General features: G+C 37.7%; 1 protein-coding gene across 2 annotated transcripts in view; it reads right to left on the reverse strand.

Moving 5' to 3' along the window:
* The window catches only part of LOC146001329 (uncharacterized), a 69788-nt gene that overhangs the window by 20882 nt on the left and 22634 nt on the right, over window positions 1-26272 (reverse strand). The window contains exon 2 of one of the 2 annotated variants that reach the window (XM_083138644.1): window positions 1341-1702. In XM_083138644.1, the coding sequence (XP_082994770.1) occupies window positions 1341-1687 (347 nt within the window). In that variant the 5' untranslated portion in view covers window positions 1688-1702. Of the gene's footprint in view, window positions 1-1340; window positions 1747-26272 lie in introns of those variants that run through there. The other variant, XM_083138643.1, reaches the window with a different exon arrangement.

Below are 26272 nucleotides of genomic sequence, written 5' to 3' on the forward strand. Positions count from 1 at the left end.
ATTGAATATCCTGAGAAATACATGAAGCACATCCTTAAGTATTTTTTTAATGGCCCCAGCAGTTCTAAATTCTGAATTCTGCCTACAAGTTACAAGCTGACGAGTTGTGAAATGGTTGCCCGTGGTGTGGAAAAACCATCTTGCGAGAGTAGGTTGGTCGTGAGTGTGCAACATGTTTCATACACACTTTCATTAAGATCCAATATCTCAGAACTCTATTGTATTAGTGCTGAGGTGCAAACCATTGAAGAGAACATCCTGAAACCTGTCTGGATGGAGTTAGATTACCATATTGACGTGTGCAGAGTAATGCACACATTGAGAATTTGTAAGGTAACTTTGCAATAACCATTGGCACTTAACTTGGACGGTTACGTAACACTTGTGTGTAATGCCATCTTATTTTGAAAATTTATGAACAAAATATAATAAGCTGAAATCATTCAAATAATTTTGAAACACAGTGTATAATAAGTAATAGTCCACACGCAGAACATATCACAAAGATTTGGCAATGATGTCATGACATGATAAATAGTATAACATAAAATAAAAACACTCATTGCTTTGCTACAACACACCTCCGTGAACTAAAACAACAGAGGCAGACCTCCGTGCCGAAGTGGTTAGTTAGGTCCCGGGTTCAAATTCCTGACTGGGAATGGGCGTTCATTGTGAGCGTGACTTCATCATTCATCTTCACAATTAGCCAAATGTGGAAAAAAGTGATGTAATATACCAAATCAATCTATGAAAAACAACAGAAAGAGTTCATATGCAACAAAATATTCATAAAACAACCATATTTTGATCTTGAAGAATGGAAACCGGGGGACTTGGAATCCATGCTTCATTGTTTAAGTCCTACATGTAAGTATTCATAACTCTGTCCATATACAAGAAGCAATTCTGAAATTTACAAAATATTTAAGTTGAGGAAATTTGAGGAGGAAGTATAGCCTCCGTGGCAATTCAGTCTAAGTTTCTGTGCTTTGGACTCCAACTGTGGGACAGCATGGGTTGGAGTCTACCTGGGTTCTCGGTTTGTGTACAGGGACCAGTGGCAAGCCACCATCGTGACGAAATTGGGGAGTTATGAGTGAGTAGCATAACCAAGTCCCAAATATCTCCTTTAACCGCTGAGGTTTCAATGTGCCGACCACACGTCACCCCATTACCGGTTAAAGATCACAACACCTGTAGGTATGATTGTGGGAGGGAGACTGGCAGTCAGGATAAATGCCAAGGCCCTTCCAGTCACATGTTACATTATTTTATTATTATGATTCAAGTATTGTGGTACTCAATTTCATTAATTTGAAAATACTTCATGCACTCACCTTTCTGTCTCTGCAGATTGACCTTCATGTTCAATTGTGAGCCCACTCTTCACATCTTCAGACTCTACATTAACATTGTCACTCTCATCACTTTTGCATCTAACAGCAACAAACTTTGCAATGTCATCACTCGTATCCAAATCTTTACTATCCTCCTGCAAAAATGCATTCATCCCAGCACAAGAGTTCAAGTAAATGTGAAATGAGCTGCGAGCAAAATCATTTGGCTCTTCGACTTTCATTTGTCCCTTCTCTGGTTCAGATTGAATAACTGATGATGATGATGCTGGCTGCCAAGTGTTTTCGGTTGACTCTTCATTTGGATCACTCTTGACTGAACAACTCATGGCGTCAGGTTCTACCTTCAGTAGGTTGGAAAAAGAGAGATTGTGAAACTCCATTAGTGTTGATGAAGTAAAGGCACTTGCTATCTGAAAATACATTTTACACACAAATATCAGATGGTGTTCTAATTGAAGGTAATATACAATACATACAATACAATACAATATACAATACATACATAAATATGTATGCATGTGTGTGGAAACATGCACCAGAAACTGGAAAAATTCAAATTTTCGCAGCTGCGAGTGACATCTTCAGTGGTAGAAAAAAAAATGAAGATTTGTTAATGTGATGGTTAGGAAGGGTTGGCAACTGGGTGTGGTCGCACTCATGGCTGATGTGTAGTCCTTCTCATCCTTTTCATACTGACGTGTTGGCAGATTCGGATAAGGAGAGGATGATCGCTACCCGGAAACAATAATTGAAAGGCATATTGTGATGGTTGGTATGGATGGCAAAGGTTAAGTCCAGGTTGTGGGTGGAGTGACAGTTGTTGATCCTGATGTTTGAGTGTTGTGAATGATTCACCCAGGAAAAAGACACCACACATGTTCCAGGTGAGGACATAGAGAAGGTTTGAGGTATGGTAGGTCCCTTTGGGGTGGAAGGTAAAGGACCAGGTTTCATGAAGGCAGAAGTTGTAGTTCTGTCAGGAGATTGGTTAAGTGTTCAGGTGTTGCCTCCTGAGGGACATATATAATGGGATGGCTTTCTTGGTGTGGAATGGGTGGGAACTGGAGAAGTGTAGGTGTTACAGATGCTTGGTGGGTTTGGCATGTATGGGTGTTTTCAAATGACCTTCCTCAATGTGCATATGCAGGAAGGCAATTTGGATGGTGCAGTGGGCCCAGGTGAACTTGATGGAGCAGAAGTGGTTGAGTTGGTCCAGGATAGGGATGGTTCTGCATGTGTCCAGAGCATGAAGATGTTCTCTATAAAATGGAGCCATATGAGCGGGTTTTAGTGGTTGGGTCACTAGGAACTCTTGTTCGAGTTTGACCATGAAGAGGTTGGCACAGGATGGAGTCATTGTAATGGTCATGGCTGTGTCTCGGATTTATAGGTCATGTTGGTCTTCAAAGGTGGAGCTGTTGCACATGAAGACAAGGTGGCTAGATGGATGAAGAAGTTAGTGCTGGGGTTGTGGGGGTTTTCGTCTGCTCCTGAGGAGGTTGAGGGCTTTGATTAATTTGGTTTATTTTAATTCATTTTCTGTCACTTTTGGCTAATCCTGACAATGAATGATATGTTGAAATTGACACTCACAAACGACATCCATGCCCAGGTCTGGATTCAAACCCAGGACACTTGGTGTCATAACACAATGTGCTAACTACTCCACCATGGAGGGCAGCCAGAGTACGAGGGAAATAGATATGTTGGTGTAAAGGGAAGTTACATCGATTGTAGCAAGGATTGTTTTGGGAGGCAATAGTGTAAGGATGTTGATTTTTGTGGAGTAAATTGTTGGTGTCATAAAGATAGGAGGCAGTTCGTTCGCAAAAGGCTGGATATGGAAATCCACAAATACTGAACTTTCTTTGGATGGTGAGTTGTAGCTGGGACCTAAGTTTTGATCAGTGCAATCTTTAACTTCTTACAAACTTCTCAATAAAGGTCAATGAATACCACTAAATGTAGTCTTCACTCTTTCATTAATGTGTAAGGTAATGGAGGTGCAAAAGAAAATGACTGGAAACCAGTTACAGGAGGGGCACCTACCAAGTTCATTAAAAGCAGGATGTACTGACAAGATAAAAGCTCCATAAATACATTATGTTAGTAGATGTTAATATTACTGTGTTTGAACACAGTAGCAAGGACAATTGGGATAATTGTGTATGGGAATTATGTACACAGTGTATTGTGAATCGTTCGCATGAGATACCTAATAAATTGAAGACTTGGTGCTATTTTCCTCTTTAATGATGATTACATTGTTCATGTACTTTGTAAGAATTAAATGTACACAGTGTTGACATCTTTGCAGCATTATTTCATTGCTAAATAAAATAGTACTGCAAAATATGTAGTAATTTGATACAGGTATGAAATGCATCCTAGATAAAATCAGGGTGGATAAAAATCATAAATTTTATTTAAAAAAATAATTTTTGATTATTTCTTATATCTACTTAAAAAAACAACTTAAAATTGCTTGTATGATATATGGCACCATACACATAAATATATGTTTTTTTTTATAGAAAAGCATCTTCTGGCCCTGTAACATATTTGAACAGTTTGATAAAAACAAATAAAAAAAATATGTTTAAATATACATTTATCTGTTTCTGATACTGTATATACACTGCGCGAAATATCTTCGAGGGCATCTGTGTATGTGTCGAGCACACGGAAAAGAAAAAAAAAAACAAAGGTAAAAGTAAACGACAGGCCCCTAATGAATTTAATGAGTTATTGTTCGTTTCGAAAGAAAGAAATTTATGAAAATCTTGGTTGCTTCGTACGCAATACATATGTTACTATAAGATACATGCCTTTCAAGTTTATACTACCAAAAAAGCATGATTTGTTATTGGTGATATATACAATGTAGTGAATTGTCTGCTATTATTTCTCTGGTTTCAATTTATGAATCACTTCACTAAACTAGGAGCCAAACGTTGGTCTGTCCATTTCTTGGTGATAAACACCCTTCCCTTTCTTTGCCCAGAATAGTAAACATGTCTCCAACAAAGCCTTCATTGCCGCAAGTGCATGAAACAATAAGCCTACCCCTTCCACGTCGTTGGTTACTTCAGCCCTGGTGGTGGGTTTGCATGCTCCCACAGTTGAATCAATGTACGACCCAGGTTGATCGATGTCTCGTCCTTTTTTTCTTTTTGCAGCTTTTTTTGTCTTAAAACAACAAACAATCATTTTCTACTCCTAAACTCAACCGGAAATCATTCAACATCTGAGACAGTTTGTGCGTGCATTGACAGCAAACCACCTCATGGCCTGTTTTATTTTGGTCTTGTAGCTGTAAGGAGGAATATGTATTTAAAACAACTAGTTTAACTTTGAAGAACTTTCTCCTTCAGATGATGCTCAAAATAACACTCGGGCAAAGTCGGAAACTGAACAGGAGAACTCGATTCAGCCATTCTCGCCGCTGTACAGTACGAATAGCACTGAATCACGATAAAAATAGGGTTAAAATAGTGGGATGTGCAACACTGATATAACTGATTCCACATGCTTTGCAACATATTCAGTCTCACTCGACTCGCTCTTGAGCTTTTGTATTCCTTCAGTGCTACCGGACAGGCCAGTTGACGAATCTGCAGATTCAAGTTCATCTGCACAGTGATTGCAACCAATCAAGTCCATACCTGCTAATGGGTGTATCATTTTGTCTGTGTATTAGGCTAACCACACACCAGATCTGAAACGATGCAATGCACCACGACGAGTCACAACGCGATGATATGCAACATGATGGGACACAAAGCGACACAACAAGAGAAAATGAGGAATAAAAAGTTACATCAGCGTTTCATTAAAAAATGTAAACACTGATGAAGTTTTATAGTGGATAAAAGAACCTAATTTGCTTGTCAGAACCTATTTTAGGTTTTTGTGCCCAAATCAAACCTTTTCTTAGGTTTTTGTATATTTTTAAGGTTTTATATTTTTGTTACATCACACAGAGGTATTTGTTCTGTTTCGTAATGAAAAAAAAATCAATGACTAACTTGTTTGACACATACTCTAGAGAGCAAAATTGCTAATGATACAAGTATTAGTTTTACAACAATTAGTGTATCATCTTGAAAATGATGCATAGAAATAAACATTTGGTTAGAAAATTAATATTTTTGATGGTTATATATCTATTACAATTTCTCACGGTCCCTTTGAAATTTTGTTTTTAACAATTGTATCTAATTAGTACTTTTCAGGAACTATGAACAATTTTAAGTTTTTTGGAACCTACTTCAGGATTCTTTTAGTCTAATTTAATATTTTTAAAACCTACTTTAGGATTTTTAGAACCTATTTTAAAATTTTTCGAACCTATTTCAGGATTTTTTGAACCTATTTTAGGAACCTAAAAGTACATTTTGGAACCTAAAAATCCGAGGTCTAATGATCATGCATACATGTACTCTCTCACACACACACACACACACACACACACACACAAACACACACTTCTTTCATTAAAATAAGATTCTTTTACTTTCATTCTCACATATAAAGGTTACCAGTATGGCGTGCTGTTGCATACCGTCTGAAAAAAGCATTGATTTTTATTACTACTGCATCTAAAGTAAATGTATAAACACAAGATCTATGACATCTGTCATTTCAGGAATTTAGGTTCTTATTTGTATGACTCGAGTCAAATGTTTCGTCCGGTGTGCGGCAGCTCATAAGAGTACCATGTTAAACGTTCCCTCGAGTCGGTTTGCAACAAAATGAGTCGTCGCGTCGGATCCGGTGAGCGGCTGGCCTTACACATTAAATTACTGTTTTGTTGCAAGTGTGCAATTGTGTAGGGAATGGATCCCATCTCAGCGGATCTATATTCTGCGCGCACGTTTGGATCTACATATGCAAAAACCTGCTGCAAACTTTACCTGACGTGAGGTTTAGGTGCTTCATCTGTGCTCTTGAAATAGCATAAATGCGAGGATTTCGTGCAAGAATCATCACACTTTCGTTGAAGACACCAGCATTCTGAAGGATTTGAGGTGCATTTAAAAGCTGATATTAAGTGTTTATAACTTTTGTAGGACTATTTTTAATAATATTCTTGTTTCTACGATTGAAAGGAAACAAATGACAGATAGTGAGCGCTGGCGTGCTCTCAGATGCATTGAAGCAGGACAGTCAATCAAAGATGTCGCTGTTTTCTTTGGCGTTGATCATTCGGAAAATTCTCGATTATGGAAACAATTCCAAACAAGTCAAATAGTTGTCCGGAGACCTATGCCCCGTGGTCCAAGGTTTACCACCCCCCTCTGATGATCGATATATTGCTATAGTAGCCAAGCGGAATTAACGAGCGACCTCCACAACTGTTACATCCATGGTTGCAGTGGCACTTGGTAAGACAACATCTGTCAGTACTGTTCGCCAAAGGCTCCACATGAAGGGATTGAATGCCAGAGTGCATTGTGTTTGTGTTGCACTGACCATCCAAGCCAGAGAGGCAAGATTAAAGTGGTGTCGCCAACATGTCAATTGGACTGTCTCGGATTGGTGCATTGTTCTGTTCACGGACGAGTCCAGATTTGGCCTGGAATCAGATGATAAGCATGTAAGGGTCTGGAGAGAATGAGCCACGGGCAATCAGGCTAAGAACATAATTGAATATCACACATTCAGAGGTGGGAACATCATGGTGTGGGCTGGAAATTCAATGGAATATCGCACAGATCTGCACATCTGTAAAGGTGGTTCTGTGACTGTTGCATGGTATTGGGATGAAATCTTAGTCTCTATTGTGAGACTCTACATTGCAGCAGTTGGTGCTGACTTCCCCCTTATGGACGATAATGCCCATCCCATCGAGCCAAATTTGTTGACAAGTACCTGGAAAGTGAGGGCATTTCTCGTATGGAGTGGCCGGCATATTCCCCCAACATTAATCCCATTGAAAATCTTTCAGATGCCCTTGGGTGTGCTCTTTCTGCATGTTTACCTCCTCCAGCAAATCTCAGAGAGTTGGAAACTGCCCTAATAGAGGAATGGCCATTGCTTGCATCTGTGATGGTTGATCACCTCATCGAAAGCATGGAAAATCATTGTAAAGTTTGTGTGAAGGTCCGGGGTGGTCACATACCATATTAATGTAAGTTTTATTTTGGTCACATACTATATTACTGTAAGTTTTGTTTGGTTTGTTTGCCTTTAAACATCATTATGTTATTGACCCAAATGTGACGTCATCATATAACTTTCGAAGAGTAAATATTTTTTTAAAAATATTTGTACACAATTCTTGTTTTCTTTAATGCACAAAAACATTTGGTACCTTCATGTGCAATTTTCTGTTAATCAAAGCTTTACTATTACATGTTTGTTGATTTTACCATCGCATGCTTAACTTTTGGCAGAGTGTTTATAAATCTACCATGAAAATGTTTATTCAGTGTGTTAATGGAACTATAATAAATATTTGAGTAACTTTTTGCTAGTGAATATAAGACATTCTGGATGTACTCTATAATTGTAACCTAAAATATTTCTTTATAGTTTTTGTAACTTAATTTTGGTGATTTTTTTTATTTGAGATTGTAAAATATCAGCTGGCATGCTTATTTACAGCATGTTTACCTGGTAACATGATTAGTATTTTGTATATTATTCTGCACAAAATATTGGCTATTTTACATATTATTGATTTTTAAATCAAGATATTTTAAGTGTGATTACAGTTTACATATTAGATTTCCTTTCATATGAGCTTCACCCCATCAGTACATATATGTTGTTTCCTTTCTTAGACCCTAATATACACCATTAAATGATTACGAGATTAATGAACTATCACAAAAAGTGATTTGGATGTCGACAAATTTCTTGTGTACATTATTCAGTAAATTATTTCTTTAAAGTGATTAAATCAGTGGATTTTTATTTTCAAAAAAATACCTGATTTAAATCAATCCACCTTGCATAAAATATACTCTACCCATGTAATATAAAAATGTAAAATAACGATGCTGCACAAAAGTGAGTTTATTTTCTGCAAGATATTGTCCTGCTGTGACGAATTCATGAAATTATGGCAGTTTATATTTCTTCAATTAGGCTCCACTTCCATATGTAAAGTATGTTCACCGTGAAATAAAATATTGCACATGGCATGATTTGTAATGGAAAGATTTTAAAGGCAAATCAGAGACTACCTCTAAGTTGTTGTAGTTTAAAGCCAAGGATATCAAACGACTCCCTCGAATTTCGAGGAAAAAGTTCCCACAGAAGATTAAATGATTATAAAATGATATCAGATGTTTCTGGGCATGGAAAAGACATTTGCAGAGTAGCAGGCATTAGAATCAATTCAGAGATGGTATTCTTTTTATTACAATGGGACCATAAGAATCAATTTATTTAATATAATTCTTGAATAATTTCACCACTTGTCACAAAATCATAACTGTATTCATTTTTATGTTGGACATAATGACACAAATTAATTTTCACGACAGACTTGCAGCCTATCTGCCTAATCTAAGAAGCACCAACAAAAGTGGTTGAAAGTATATTCCCTTCATTCCCCAGACAGTGGAGAGAGAAAAAAAATATAGCAAAAATGTTGAAGTAATGTGTAGGTGGGAGTTTAGTATTCATAGTTTTGCCAGAGTCTACCATACGTTTTAAGGGGGAAATAATTTTCTCTAGTTAACAAAAGCTAATCAGCATAATGTACTGAAGGTAGCCCAAGTGACTGCTGTTATATAATGATACAGTAGGAAGGAGAGTACTCCAATGAGCATTTTTTTGCTTAGTGCCAAACAGTTCACATGGACGATGCTAGATAGCATACAGAATTGAGTTTCTTCGCTCGAGCGAATAATGCTCCGTGGCAAAACAATTGGTAAACATTTGAAGCCCAGTAGTAAACATATAACCATAACTTGTCTGTGATAGTAGGCCTCAAATATGGAAAATGAGGTGAAAGATACAGTGAAATTTAAGTGAGCACAGTCATCATCTCCATGTTAAAATATAGTTTAGTCTATCTTACCAATACATGATGAAACGTGAAAATTAATACACACTTATGGGCTGAAACTGCAATGTAGATTTTTACACATATATTTGGTCTAGGAATTAATTCGTGCTGTTGTTACTCACCCATTGAAGCTGTAGTTCAAACACAAAATACATAAATATCTTAAGAAAAATATTGTCCATCGTGAGCCACCACTTTCGCCCATCTGGCAGGCAAGTTACGGATTCCGTGGCGAAAGAAGTCCTCATCCTTTGAAGCGATGCAGTCAAAGACCCATTTTTCGATATCTTCTGAAGAAGTGAACCGCTGCCCAATCAGATTGTTATTCATGCAATCAAACAAGTAGTAGTCCGAAGGAGCAACGTCTGATGAATATGGCAGGTGGGGTAAAACTTCCCATCCGACATTTTCTAAATCGGTTTTGACCGGTTTTGAGACATGTGGGCGAGCGTTATCATGTTGAAAAATAAGTTTATCATGTCTGTTCACCCATTCTGGTCGTTTCCTGGCCAGAGCTTGCTTCAAACGCATTAATTGTCGTCAATAACGTTCTCCATTAATAGTTTCACCCGGTTGCAGCAGCTCATAGTACACCACACCCTTCATAGCCCACCATATGCACAGCATAACCTTTGCACAGTGAATATCTCGTTTCAGTTGTGATGGACCTGGTTCACCTGGCTTCACCCAGGTCTTTTTTCGTTTCGGGTTCTCGTAATGGATCCACTTCTTATCGCCAGTAACAATGCAATGCAAAAACCCCTTTCTTTCCTGTCTTTGAAGCAGCAATTCACAAATGGTTTTTTGTCTTTCAACGTCTCTGTCTTTCAATTCATGTGGAACCCAATGTGACATATTTTCAATCATTCCCATGGCTTTGAGGTGTTTGGAAACTGTTGTTTGATCAACGCCTAATGCTTCTGCAAGTTCTTCCTGCGTTTGACAGTAATCCTGATCGAGCAATGCTCTCAATTCTTTGTCTTCAAATGTTTTTGGCTGTCGAGGTCGCTCTTGGTCTTCCAGGCCGAAATCACCACTTCTAAACCATGCAAACCACTTCTGACACGTTCGCTCAGCTAGCGCATGGTCACCATACACTTCCACCAAAATATGATGACTTTCGGTAGCACTTTTCTGCATGTTAAAGTAATGAATCAGAACACCCCGCAAAAATACTTTATCTGGCACGAACTGCACCATGTTCAGTTGACTTCAAAATGCTGTTGTTGACGCGTCAATCAACTGCCCTATACTATGAACGATGCACGCTGACAGGAGTTTTCAACGCATGTGTGGATACACGGAACTGTGGAACGATATGCTCGTTATGCCATCTCTTGTCCAGGTGCACGAATTAATTCCTAGACCAAATATTTCTATGATTATTGTGACATTGAAATGTGCGGGACACCCGATCAAGTATGTATGAGCGAAAGTGGTACCTTGAAGTACTCTAGTGGCTAGCATGAAGTCAATCTATGCATGAAAAGCATTTAGTGGAAACTGATAACACCCAAGTAACCAGAATAGATTTTACGTGGGGAAGGTTGGCAAATTAAAGTTGGTCTTAAGACAACAGTTGTTGCCAATGCTTCACCAACCATGGAAAAGTGAATCAAAATCAGTTATAAAACAAACTTTCTCCTGTCAAGGCAACTTTCTAGGGTCTGCTGTCAATTCTAGAGTGTAAAATAAATTACATGTAGCTGCTTCATCCAGAATATTTCAGTCACAGCACATGCTGAAAATATATTTTGTTAATGAGAGTAGAATCTGATTGTAACTTGTCACTCACCTTCTTCAGTTGTCATGGATGGAGGATAAATCTGTGTTGGGAATTGCTTATGGTTTGCCTGTTTAGTTGTAGCAGAACAAGAACATTCTTACAGGTCTTCTTCTGAAAGTGATTCATTACCTACAAGTATATAAAAAAACAAAAAAAAAAAACAATGCTATGTTGCAGACTAGAGTACTGCATCGAACCGCATTTGCTTTCAAATCTACCATGCTCAAGCGTGCAAGCTCAATCGTAGCACATCCATAGTGGAATGATTGGATTGTAATATTTCAGAACGTAAAGAGCAGCATTGTCAACCTAAAACCCATACATGGAAGGAAGCTACTCTATGCAATTACAATTCTAAATCATAATAGGCACATATGAAAGTATGCAATATCTACAGACCAAATCGTAAAATGGATACACATGCTCGGAGACCTGCCTAACCAATTACAAATATCGTATCACAGTGCAAGAAGTACATGTACATCAATGTTCACTTACCGAAAAGGATAATCATATTCTGTGAAAAAATAAAATGCAGTTAGAACATTTAATCGAACATCATTTTAATGTGACGATAATCATAGAAACATAAAATGTCAGCCTAAGCAGTTTCAGCCTATAATCATCAATTTTATTTTCCCATATCTCGGTAAGACACACAAAACTACATATTAACATGGAGATGATGATTATGTTCACTTCACGATCCATATTTGAGGGCCCACAACCATAGAAAATTATGGAAATATGCCTACTAATAGGCTTCAAGAGTTTGAATGTGTTTCGCTTGAACGAAAAAAATATCAATTCAGTTTGTGCGAAATATTTGCTGCTCGAGCGAAAAACACTCACTGCAGCACTCTAGTGCAGACTAAATGTGTAAAACTGAGTAAACTCTAAATATATATATATATATATATATATATATATATATATATATATATATTGTGCTAGCAATTGAAGGTTCCTTGAAAACAATGACAGGGTGGCTACAAACAAGCAGAAATGAAATTCCCTGACTTTTCCAGGTTTTCCAGGACAAAATTTACATTTTCCCCTGACAATTACAAACTAAACTAAATCGATGTTTTTGCAAATGGAAATAATGAACTGATATGGATCCAGGTATGAATTGACTTAATTTCTCTATTCTCTATGATTTGAATTCAAACAGCAAAATAGTGAATTTGGAAAATTATTACAATTCACAAGCTAGGGAAGTATTATGGAATTTTATCTAACGCAGTCAGCTTAAAATAAAATACTTGATTATTTTTAAAGTTACGACTAAATGAGACAAGAGTGATTGATTAAGAAATACAATTTGTTATTTATCAGTCTCCTTATACATTCTCGGTATTATATGTAGATATTTCGACTGAGGTTTGGAACCCTCTGCTTGCAAGAACCATGAGTGCAGACACATTTTTCGATGCATAAAGCTACTTCTCTCTTCTCTGTAAAGCAAACGTATAAGTGAAACAATTGAATTGAACAAAAGAAAGTGTCAAATTTTCTTACATTATAAATGGGATTTCTGCTTCAGTACAGTAAATCCAACTGAAGAACTGTGAAACTGACAACATGCAGTTATACCATTATTGCTGAAAAAAAGGGTATGTAGATGTTAGAAATTTAACGCAAGGAATTTATAGAATTGCATTGTATAGGTACCTGATTAACTAACCAAACATTATTAACTCTGTTAATAACAGCTTCTGAAAGATCGTATACGAGGGGCATCCTGAAAAAAGCTCCAATGGTGCCTAGACGCAGCACTAGTGGTCGGAGAGCGACACACACACATGCAGGCAGGAAGAAGTGGCATGTAGCTGTAATCTTTTATAGTTGCAATGCAGTAGTTTTAGGACGGTTCTAGGTTAAAAATTGCAGCTCTCATACAGTCTCCCACTGACTGCGATGTAGCCTACGTGTAGTAATCAGAGTTTTGTCCCATCAGAATTTGGCACAGAGCCACTAGCAATCGTGTGAGGTGTGCAGACTGGACGTCGTGAGTGATAGTATGGTCAGACGATGGTGTAGACAATTCACGGAAAGCCAATCGAATGTGCACAACCCCATACAGCTGAGTACATGCGGGCCCTTTGCATCACTTCAGGTGAGAGATCTTGGACAACTCTCTGTACAGCCCCGGCCTTGCATGTACCTACTTTGATCTCTTTGTTTAACTGAAGAGGTTTCTGGCAGGACAAGGATTTGACAGCTACACTGCGGTAGATAGTTCCAGTCTTTGCTGTCAGACACATATGCCATGGGCATACGACATTTAGTGCAATCCTACGACAAATGCCAGAACAACGGTGGTGATTATGCTGAAAGTTAGGTTATGACTCACTGTTACTAATGCAATAAATTACAACTGATATTCTTGTTTTATTTATGCCTATTTATACCTAGGGACCTTCATTTTTTGTAATTTTTTTTCAGATTGGTGTATTTTTTTATTTTCTACTATTTGGTGTTATTTTTCCCAAAATTCACATTTTCATTTTAGCACATTTTCTGGCAAATAAACCTTCATGGTGTTTTTAAACTACTGTTTCAAATTGTAAGTCACATGTCATACGCCTCTTTGTGGGAGTTTGATATCTTGAAAGTTATTCTGGGAAAGTTATTTTTCAGATATATACCCCCTTTTTAATTTTAAGGTAAGGGCTTTAGATAATAGAATTGGTATTGGTAAATGTCTGTTATATCGGAGACACATTAAAATCGGATATTTTGTGTTTTGGATGGTTCGTACTTACCAATTATGTATTGCAGGACATAGTTGAAGGTGCCATTATGCTTTTACATGAAAATAACATCGATTTTTCACATTACGAGTAATTCTTTTGGTTCCTTTCTTCCATGGCGGAACACACAATATGGTACGCACAGCTGTGGATCATCGCGCGTCGTGCTTGTGTTTTGTCGATTTGGAGTGGGTATGCAGTGTTTCAACCTTCTTCACCGAAAATACCTACTTTCGTGTTCATTATGTCATCACAAACCATTGACGGATAGCCCCAAAATCATTCACGACAGCCCCATGTTCCATTGATGGATAGCCCCACGAACCGTTGACGGATAGCCCCAAAAACCATTTACGATAACACCACGATCCATTGACGGATAGGTAAGCATAGTTCAAAAAAATCTCGTAAAAAAAAAAGGCATGTTTGGAAACACTGGCGAGACCGCGTGACTTTCGACAATTGTGCTATCTACAGGTACATAATGGAAACAATGGCATAATGTCGCTTTGCACAAAATGCAAGTTTATTATATTAAAAATGCTTACTTCTTGTTGTGCAGCATTCTACGTTGAGAAAATACCTCCACAAACTTTCAAAATGCTACAGAAACTCATTTCCGTAAGTAGTTTCTTCTGTAAAAATGAAGAAATGTGTCTCAAATATAACAGACATTTACCATGGAATTTTCCCCATATATACTGAAGGGTGCATAATGACCATAAATGGCGACACACCCAAAAATTTAAATTAATTAATCAAATCAATCAATTTCATGTGACAGATACTGATATACTATTGCATTTTTATTTCAGCCTCCGATGGTGATGCCAGGATGCCCATGAAGCACTAGAAAGCATTGGCATCTCGCCTGCCACTACCACCACCACTGCAAAGTCCAATGCTTCAGTTGAAGCTGAGCGACGGGCACGTAAAGATGTCTGCTACAATGGACTCTTCCGCCAAGTCCGAGGTGCATTGTGTGATACAATTTCTACAGGCAGAAGAGCAAAATGCAGAGGAAATTCACCATCGAATGAGCTGTGTGCCGGAGAGGCATGCTGTCTTCGGGTATTGTCTTGCGTCATGACAATGCACGACCACATGTTGCTGCATCAACCCAAGGCCTTCTTTATCGAATCCACTGGGAAGTGTTTGATCACCCTCCCTACAACCCACACCTGGCACCGTGACTTCCCACCTTCGCCAGGCGATGAAGAAGTGATTGGGAGGATGGTGCTTCCAAACCAATGCGGAGCTTCGGCAGACCTGGCTCAACAGACAGGCGGCACTTTACTTTGCAAAGGGTATTGGAAAGCTCGTGCATTGGTACGAAAAATGTCTGAATCTTCTTGGTGATTATGTTGAAAAGTATATTATACGTGTATGTAATAAACCCATTTTGCTATTCACTTTGGTTATGATTTCATGTTCCATCGGAGGTTGAAAAAAAATAGCCCTCGTATTATGGCACCAAAAATTGGCATTATATTTTTTGACTTGTTAGTGTTACAATTCCCAAAATACGCATTTTTGTTTTAGAACATTTTTCTGCCAAATATACCAAAACTTAATGCTCCATTGTGCTTTTAAACTATTATTTTAAATTGTAGGTCACATGTTCTATGTATTTTCATGGCAGTTTGATATGTTGGAACAGATTTTTGAGAAAGTAAATATAAAATGCTCCCCTGCACTTTGTATAGGGGGTGTGGAGTTAGGTCCCTTCACTTTATTGATCACCGCTGAAGGTGGGGGTGATGTGATCAACACCATGCTCCAGGCTACCTTTATCCCACAAAGTTTCCTCCAGGTACCCACTTGATATGATGCTGGGTGGGCACCGGAGCAATTTGAATAGGTGGAAAAGATCCTGGTTCTCCCCGCAAAGGATCAACCCTGGGTCTCTCACATGGTAGTCAGACACCCTAATGACTGAGCTCCATTATTTCTTGCTCGACAAATGCCAATGGTGTGCAGTTAGCTTGGTAATTCAAAACACATCTCGCACAACAAATACTGCATGTTGTATGTACACAAACATGGCCTAGAAAAGACAAGAATGTTGGATTTCATGTAATTTTTTGTTGTTTTAGGACATTTCTTGAAAAAAATCACTAAAAACGCCAACAATTCGCATTTTATGCCAAATCCGCATTATTTCGATATTTCAAAGGGACGAAAAATGTGTCAAGACATCACTGCACATTCATAAACACAAATTCACAGCAATTACCATTTTTCACGTTTGCAAAAAAGCAATCTCCCTACTAATTGGAAATTACTTTCTGGCCACCCCTCTTTTAAATCAGTAGATGGAAAGTGAAAATTTAACAGGGCTGGCAGAGAAAAGTAAATTCTTGAAGAAAAACATTTGATTTTATGATTGAATGATTCGAGTAAATATATTAAAATATTTACGTATTTATTATTAGTATTTTATTTCATGATACTGGACATTGAGAGATTAATGACCACTTAAATCACAATAAATTACATACATTATACAGGTTGTCACAAAACTCTTTCAACGCTTGGGTGCTGGTAGATATCATGAAAATAAGTAACTTTTCCCTATAAAGTTTACCTCGAAAGTGCTTAGTTTCTGTGCTATGCGGGCTTAAAATCTATCCTGTACATATGCAACCCAACACAGCAAATTCTTACACTGACATAACTACCAGGGGCGCATGGCAAGGTTGCCACTAGTATTCCTCGTTAAGAAAGACGAATTCAAAACAACAACTTGGGAGTCTTGCCTGAGCAAGATCCAAAACATTAATGATACTTACGATGTTGTAAGATTCATTGACAGTATTTATAAACTGACCAAGACAAATAATGGACAGACTGAAATTCAAGATTACTCATTCTACAATATTTCCATAATTGATTGATTGATTGATTGATTTGGTTTATTTGAATTCACTTTTCTGCCACCTTTGGCTAATCACGAAGATGAGGATGATATGATGAAATAAAAAATTATACCAATGTCTAGGCCAGGATTTAAACCCGAGACACCTAGCACCATAGTGAGCTGTGCTAACCACATCACCACGGAGTGTTTCGTGTATCATGTAATATCAACAATTGCAAGAGACAAGTGAGATAGGGGAAATCCACGAAGGAACAAATGTAAACATGATGTGTTTGCTGCCTCGTTTCAAAAACGCAGACTGTAATGTTAATACAATTTATTTGAAAATTATTCCTATCTGTGCTAGCATTATTGCTAATCGTGTTCGTGTCATAAAGAAATCATTGCAAGGCTCTTTTAATTTAATGATTGATTGATTTGCTTTATTTTACTTCATTTTTGGTGCCACTTTTGGCTAATTTGCGAAGATGGGAATGAGTGATGACGTGATGAAAATTGATGAATGGACACTCACAAACATCCATGCCTTCGCGACAAATCCAACACCCTGGAAAAATTTCAGAAAGGTACACCATCGTGCTGGAACCACATTATCTGTCTAATGTTTAACGGAACTTCCTCAAGGCAGCAAATAGGGACCTACTAAATGGTTGTCAATGATACCTGCCCACATATTTACACTGTAATGATGTTGATGCCCATGTGCGAATGTTGCATAAGGATTTCTTCTTGCCTACATATGGCTATTGTGCATGTTAAATATGCCTTCCCGCGTGAAGATTGCCTCGTCAGTGAAGAGGATTCTTGAAGGAAAATCGGGCAATAGTGCACATTGATCTAAAAACCAAGAATAAAATCAAACTTGATTACCAAAATCTTGTGGACATATTGATACGGGTGAAGTCCTTCGTCATGAAAAACTGTCCACACTAACCAATGATCCAATACAAACTCGTACTAGTCTCGGAGTTATCGCCAAATCCTCATAATATACTCTTTTCATGTGTGGGAATTAGTTCTCTCATTTTGTCTTTGTTTCGCATTCTTATCATCGAACATGAAAAAATATAATCAAAAGGAAACCATTGAATACACGTCATAAATTGTACATATTTATCATTCATTGTAGCAACTCGATATGAACATTGAAATATAAGAGTAACATTTTCAGTAGGCACAGAAATGTGAACTTTTAGTTCACCCGGGAAACAATGTTTTGTAGCAAATAAGCGAGATTCTGACATCTAGATGAATTTCCGGGATAATTCTTGTGAATTTCTATTCTTCTCATTGTACGTAATTTTGCTGCATTTTCAGGCAAATAGTAAATACGAGGACAAAAGATCCAGCAACATCTCTGTCCAGGTCGGAACTTGTGCCCGGAACATTCCGTAGAGGGATCATGTGTTGCTTACTAAACATACTCAGTCACCGAAGGGGCTCAAGAATATTCATCTGCCTGAGATTTTTGTTTCTCTTCAGTATAGAGGTTTGCCTGCTTTTTATAATAAACCCGATTCGGCATAAAGCTAGTTCATAATTTTCCAATAAATAAATAACAATAACATTACAGTCTGCATGTTCGAAACGAGGCAGCAAACACATCATGTTTACATTTGTTCATTCATGGATTTCCCCTATCTCACGTGTCCCTTGCAATTGTTGATACTGAATGATAGACGAAACACTCCGTGGTGATGTAGTTAGCACAGCTCGCTACGGCGCCAGGTGTCTCGGGTTTAAATCCTGGCCTAGACATTGGTGTCATTTGTTATTTCATCATATCATCCTCATCTTCGCGATTAGTCAAAGGTGGCAGAAAAGTGAATTAAAATCAACCAAATCAATCAATCAATTATAGAGATATTTTAGAATGAGTAATCTTGAATTTCAATCTGTCCATTATTTGTCTTGGTCAGTTTATAAATACTGTCAATGAATCTTACAACATCGTAAGTATCATTATTGTTTTGGATTTTGTTCTGACAAAACTCCCAAGTAGTTGTTTTCATGTCCTCTCTCTTAACGAGGAACGCTAGTGGGAACCCTGCCACATGCGCCTGGTAGTTATGTCAGAGCAAGTGTTTGCTGTATTGGGTTGCATATGTACAGGATTGATTTTAAGTGCTAATAGAGCAGAAACTAAGCACTTTCGAGGTAAACTTTATAGGGAAAAGTTACTTGTTTTTATGATATCTACCAGCACCCAAGAGTTGTTGAAAGAGTTTTGCGACACCCTGTATATACATACGTATACTTTAGTTTTCAGTACATTGGCCCAAAGCAAAAACCACCCATTGGTCTAACGTAGGAACCGAAGACAAAATCACCATTCCCCAATGATATGGCTGAAAGATAGGTCAACCACTTTTTTTTATTTGGGAAGTTTCCTTGTCAAAGAATTTATAATTTTTATCTGAAATAATTTTCTAGTGCAAGCAGCTCTCAGTCTTCACATGAAGTTAGCAGATGATTACAGGCCAATATTAAGTTTTCGGCATCAGCCAGAAATCCACCAGCCATCATTCTCCTGTGCTCACTGAAAATTGATCTTCCAGTATTAATAGAGAAGTCTAATTTACTCACCATATATCTGCATGACCTCCTTTCAAAATAATACCTACCCATCTAAATCTATATAAAGTTAAGACACAACTACCATGTACATCTTTGAATGGGAAAGGTTTCATTCTTACTGACCATTTGTAACATTGAAAAACTACATTAATTACGAAAATAATGTCCTTGACCTTGGAACAACTGTAACCTGCACGGAATGGGAGAAATAAATGGAAATAGATATATTGTTCATTGACAGAAGCCTTTCAATTTTCAAGATGTTACGTTTTGAAGTGCGATGCATGGGACACAAAACTATTTGAACTTGTGTTTCAGTGGCTTCTATGAAATTGCATATCACTTATATCTCCAAATCTTTGTGCTATATATTGAAAGAATATTTTACCTTTACTTTCAAATTCAATATGCAGCTAAGTAACCCTATACTTGATAAATAAAAGAGTTTTTCACTTATAAAATGACATTCAAATTTACAGATGTTTTAAAAACATTTGTTTTACATATTTATCTGTTCTTTCTCTTCATGATGGTTTAGATTACACTCTAAATAGTGTATAAATACCATGAATAAAAAATTATTATTGTAACCTCAATTATTTTATATCCTGGTTTCACTTTTCGCAGAAATGCCCAAATAACTTCAGACTGTGGTAAGGACAGACAATTTAAACTTTAGGGGAAATCTGGGCAGGACAGACACCATGTGACTGGAATTAACATCGCACTTCTTCAAAACTACACATAATATTTCAGAAAATTTTCTTCAAATTAAGTTTTTCAAATGTTGCATAATTTTTGTTTTTGGGGGCGGAGATCTGGTGGCCTAGGTTACAATTGTTTATTCCGATTTCATCATGGTACACAGTTGAGTACTGCATTGAACCACATTTGCTCAAAAACACTCGATCGAATCTCCCACGCTCAAGCGTCATTCGCTCGAATATATAGAATATCAAATATCTTTTTAATGGGACAATAATCGTACAAATATATGCGAAAAAATCCATCCTGGTAGTTTCAGCCCATAATCATCTATTCACTTACATACATTGCTATGTGTTGTAAAGATGGACTAAATTACATTTTAACATGAAAATGATGACTATGTTCACTTCAGTCTCAATTTCACTGTGTCTTTAACTTTACGATCCATGTTTGAAGGGCCAATACTACAGAAAAGTTACGGTTACACGTGAACTACTGGATTTCGAGCGTATACTGATCGTTTTGCCTGTTCGAGCGAAATTCGCTCGTGAAGTCATGGTGATCGAACAGCTGTCAGTTCCTAATGCTATCTAGCGTCGTCCGTGCGAACTATTTGCCGGTCGAGCAAAAAATGCACATTGCAGCACTCTAGTACACAGGCACTTTTTTTTTTTTCATGGTTCGATTTCTATTGATGTCTGTTAACATATACTTCGGAGTTTTAGGGATCACTTACTGCAGGTATGCTTGAGAATGTTTTTCACTTCTTCATACTCCTACATGATTCTTCTCTTGCAACTAGGGCCTCCCCGATGGCGCAGTGGTAGCATCTTCGCCTTGTAATCAAGGGGTACTGGGTTCAATACCCAGTGGAGGCACATAGTGGTACAGATCCGACTTTAAACTGTAGGTTCAGTCCCGATTAGCCTTACTGTGCATAAAGTGGACTTAAATTACCAAATCAATCTTGCAACTAGGCACTTCTTTACTGTCTTCTTGGTTACGGACTGCTATTGCCATCTAGGACATATGTGTGGCGAGAAGGGGTTTCGTAGTTAGGTTTAGTGTTCTTAGTATTAAAAAATCATCTGTAAATGCTTTCGTGGTTAGGTTAGATTTATCCAGGTTTAGTGCTCCTAGTGTTACAGTAATTTTCTTAAATGTTTGCAACATCTTACCATGTTGGTCCTGGTCTCAAGCACAACATCCCTTCGAGCCTCATGTCTTTTAGTAGTGTGTGAATGCCTTGTCGATGGAAAGCGGGGATATTTGCGTAACGTACCTTTTACAACATCATTTCACCAATAAATAAGACTTTTTAGAACTGCAAACAGTGCTAATTACTTTCAGAAAGCTTCGAATTTACTTTTATAATCATTTCCACTATTCTGCGATACTTTCTCTTTCTTCCGTGAATAAAAATGCCTTGTCAATAGGAAGAGCAGATCCTTGCGTACGGTACTTTTTAGATATTTTTCTCACTGATAAATTGCATTTCTTGAAACTCCAAGCAGTGATAATAACTTTCACCAAGGTTCAAATTTGCTGCAACAATTATGTTTACAATTCTACAACAATTTGTCTTCCTACTATAAATCTTTGAAAAATCATTCAACATTCGGAACTTTTACCGAGCTGACACAAAAAAAATATGATTTTTTAAAAATGTAGCTAGAAGATTGTTGTACTTAACTACTGATTTCAATCTGAAGAATTTTTAATAAATTGTGAGCATTGAACTAGTCATGTTTTTTTTAATACAATACAATTTCTTCCACTGATTGAAAAGGATAAGATATAACCCTTTTGCATATTAATTAATTGGAGAAACAAGAGAAGTAAGGAAATATACACTCCATTACTTATTTCTGAATATGTCCACACAATATTTTTCCTGTGTCATAAACTGCTGGTAAATATTTTCCCATCAGGTAAAGCATTTTGCTGTTGAACCAGTCTTCACTTAAAGAAATTCATTTCATCTAGATGGTGTACTCTCTGTTAAAAGGTATGGATACGCATCACCAAGTTTTGCTCTGTTACATGTTTGCAATGGAGGTTAACAATAGTTATTGAAAGAAAGTACACCTGCCACTGAATAACTTTTTATAACTACACAGAAAGGAGCAAAATGGCTTTTGCCTATAACTACTTCTACCCTGTGTACGTACAAGTGTCCCATGAAGAGAATTTTAATTCCAAATGTAATTCTGAATGGAGGACATAAACAAACACTCATTTGTTATGTTTGAACTGGGATTCTTAACTGTCTTCTTGGTAAACTGTTAAGATCAAAATCAAATGATTAAGATGCCTACCATTTTTAATACTGAAGAACCAGTTAAGGTTGGGTCAAAAAATGAAAAATAAGACATGTTCTGAAGGTACACATACCGTGCGTCCATTTCGATCTTCAGCCGAGAGATCGGGAGAAGCGTGGCGGGCGGCGCTGACGGAGATGCCGACATTTGCGGCCTGTAATGCCCGCTTATTTTTATGGACATATACAGACATTTATATAAATATTGCAAAACGAGCACTAACCTGTGTTATAAGAGTTGTTCAAACTGATATCCACCTACATTCACACATTCCTGGCATCATTTGATGAAATTTTGATACACACGCAAAAGTTCTTCTTCCGTAATTCTTCCAAGTTCTGCCCTTATATTGTCTTTTAGTTCGTCGATGCTATGAGGGTTATTTTGGTAGACTCTATTTCTTAAGGTTCCCCACAAATAATAGTCACATACAGTAAGATCTGGCGAACGTGAAGGCCATAAACCTCTAAAAATTATTCTGTCATTAAACACCTCCCTTATAGCGTCCAAAGAATCAGTGGCGGTATGGGCTGTGGCCGAATCTTGTTGAAAATACCCACATTGTCTCTCATTATCTGATAACTGAAAAAACGGCATGACTATTTGTGTGCGGTACCTTTTTCAATTTATTGGGTCTTCAAACAATATAGGCCCTATTATTCTTTTTGCACTTACAGCACAGCACACACCAATTTTTGCATCATGTAACTGAACTTCGTGTATTATTCGGGGATTTTCAGTGCTCCAGTATCTATTGTTCTGTGAACAAACATGATCACGCAAGTGAAACCATGCCCCATCCGAAAAAAATATTAACTATGGATCAACAATACCATCTACAATATTCTGCTAAACCCAATTACAGAAATTTACTCTACTTACGTTGTCAGAGGGCCGGAATTCTTGCACTATACAAACTCTGTACAGTTTTAATTTTAATAGCTTAGTGACTGTATGATTTTGACATGCCCATCTCCTGTGAAACACGGTGTACAGGAGAACGTTCTAACGCTGCACCAATTTCATCGAGTTTTGCTTCGGTTAGAATCTGTTGTTTTTGCTTAGGTGTTTTACAATTTAACGATCAAGTTTCTCGTAATTTAAGGACAAGATGTCTAACCGTATCTCTATGTGGATGTGAAATGCCTGGGAATTTCTGTACAAATTGCCTACACACGTCTCGACACGAGTCTGTTTTCACGTAAGTGTCATACATAAAAATTATTTGTTCTACGAGGGGATGGGGGGCTGATAAGTTCTCAGCCTGACCCCCTTCCGCACTTGCATCCTGAAATCATGCATTGCATTTGAACTATTGATCTTTTGGAAGTTTAAGTGCCAGCTGGGATGATCGTATCACTTCCTTTACAGGCCATTGATTGAAGCATGGAGCAGTCAAATGTGGAATATACCAAGGTGGAGTTGCCAGGTGTCATGAAGTTCTTCTTCCTGTATCAGAAGTCGCCGAAGGAAATCCATGATGGCATGCTAGACACATGGGTGTACATTGACCTTCACACTCCACTGTGAAGAAATGGTGCTCAAACTTTAAGCGTGGTGATTTTTCCACAAAAGATGGTGAAAGGTGTGGGAGGCCAGTGTCAGTGGCAACTCTGGAAAAAGTGGATGAGGTTCATGACCTGATTTTGAGTAACAGACGAATTTGTCTTCAAGCGACAGCTGAGACCTTGCACATATCCAAAGAACGTGTCTGGTCAATAAGCCATTATCAGTTGGACATGCACAAGCTTTCCGCGAAATGGGTGCTTCAACCTATGATGCCGATGAGAAACCCAAACGTGTGGCATCTTCTCAGGTGATTTTGCGAACTCTAAGGACGATTTTTTGAATCGGCTTGTTACCCAGAATGAAAGTTAGTTCCACTACTTTGATCCTAAAACCAAACAGCAATCATGCGAGTGGCGCCACTCAGGATCTCCCAGCCAAAGAAATTCAAAGCACAGAGGTTCACAGGTCTGCTTGCCTCAATATTCTGGAATAAGGATGGTGTTTTGATATCAGAATACCTTCCAAAGGGACAAACCATACATAACATCAGAGTATTACTGCAGTCTTCTGGCTAAGTTAAAGGATGCTATTAAAGAAAAGCGCCAGGGAAAATTGAGAAGTGTGTTGTTTCTGCAGGACAATGCTCCCCTTCACAAGGCTTTGGAAGAACAATAAACTTTCTGAAGGACCTAGGGTATCAGTGCATTGACCACCCACCTTACTCACCAGACCTTGCACCCTCTGATTATTATCTCTTCCCTAGACTGAAAAAAGTTCTGAAAGGACAGAAATTTAGAAGTGATAACGAGGTTATAGCAGCTGCCGAACAGGTTTTTGCAGACCAGGAGAAATCTTTTTTTCTCTTTCTTTTTTTTTCCGGAGGGGTTAGAGAAGTTGGAGCAACAAAGTGCCACGGGTGTAGACTTTCAAGGAGAATACGTTTAATAGCCTGAAACTTTCGTGCCTGTAGCTAAAGTACTTCTGGGTCAGGCCGAGAACTTATCACCCCCCTCGTAACGTGAACCTTGCAGCTAGCATTCCAATCGTCTCACTGACAAAACACACATACACACTGCAATAACACAAACAAGTAACAGCAAGTAACCAAGAATAACACTCTTGCGCACAGTATGAAATTAACACGCTCTTGGTTTACATCTGCTTGCCACTATATTCACAGCTTTGTCTTCACCTAGTCGCGAAGGAACAAAAAACTCGAGCTCGGAGATTTCGGATAGCAAGGAAGCTCACGAACACCATTGACTTATAACGGTTTCGTCTACAGCGTAATCTTGATACAGTGTTGCACATTCGAAACCTCCAAACGATCCCCATTGACACAAAACTCTTTTAAGGATATAAACTTAAGCAGGACATTACTGGTTAAAAAAAAAATATTAAAATGTTTTACTCTCTGTGGCTCTTAACATCGTTTCTAAAGCGTATTTTTTTTGTGTATATAAGGGCAGAACTTGGATAAATTACAGATGATAAATTATAACACACGTTAGTGCTCGTTTTGTAATATTTATATAAATGTATGCATATGTCCATAAAATAAGCGGACATTACAGGCCGAAAATGTCGGCATCTCCGTCAGCGCCGCCCACCACGCTTCACCCGATCTCTCGGCTGAATATCGAAATGGACGCACTGTATTATCTCCCAGTATGCAGATACAGTCCATCACAAAAAAATAGCACCACTCTAAAAAATTGCATGTTTAGCATGATTTAATAAAAAATCATGATTTTCATTCACACTGTACGTGACCATGGCTCCGCCCTAATTCTTGTCTGGTTTACAGGCTTGCAACAAAATTAATTGTTTTCTATATCGTCCAGTTGCCGGAAGATCACATAATTATTCATAGCGGAGCACAAACACAGTAGTGCTAGTTTCTTGTGATGGTATGTATATACAATTGGAAAACGAATACACCTTAAATGTCATGGTTATGATTCATCCAAAGAAGAAACACAAGAGATATATAATTATTGGTACTAGAAAATGAAAAATGTACTGCAGTCATAAAGTATTACTGCTTTAAAAATGCATTGGTTAGGTTTGGTTAGAATGTCATAAGAGTTTCTCTCAGGTGCTACAACTCACTTTTCTCATGTCATATTTTGCCAGAATTAATGCTTCCTGCAGCTTCATTAAGGTGTATTAACTTTAAACAGAAGTTCAAATCCCTTTGCATATTTTGTAACACTTTCTCTCGTCTCTCTATACATGTAGTAAATAGCAACCAACACTCACAACTAAAATTATTTCTCTTGCTGTTTCAATTTCAATGATCTTTATTCTTGGGCATGGTTTAGTAAATGCTGAACTTTTACAAGCACAA

The sequence above is a fragment of the Lepisma saccharinum genome, chromosome 17 (assembly GCF_977018435.1).
Source record: "Lepisma saccharinum chromosome 17, izLepSacc3.1, whole genome shotgun sequence".
NCBI lineage: Eukaryota > Metazoa > Arthropoda > Insecta > Zygentoma > Lepismatidae > Lepisma > Lepisma saccharinum.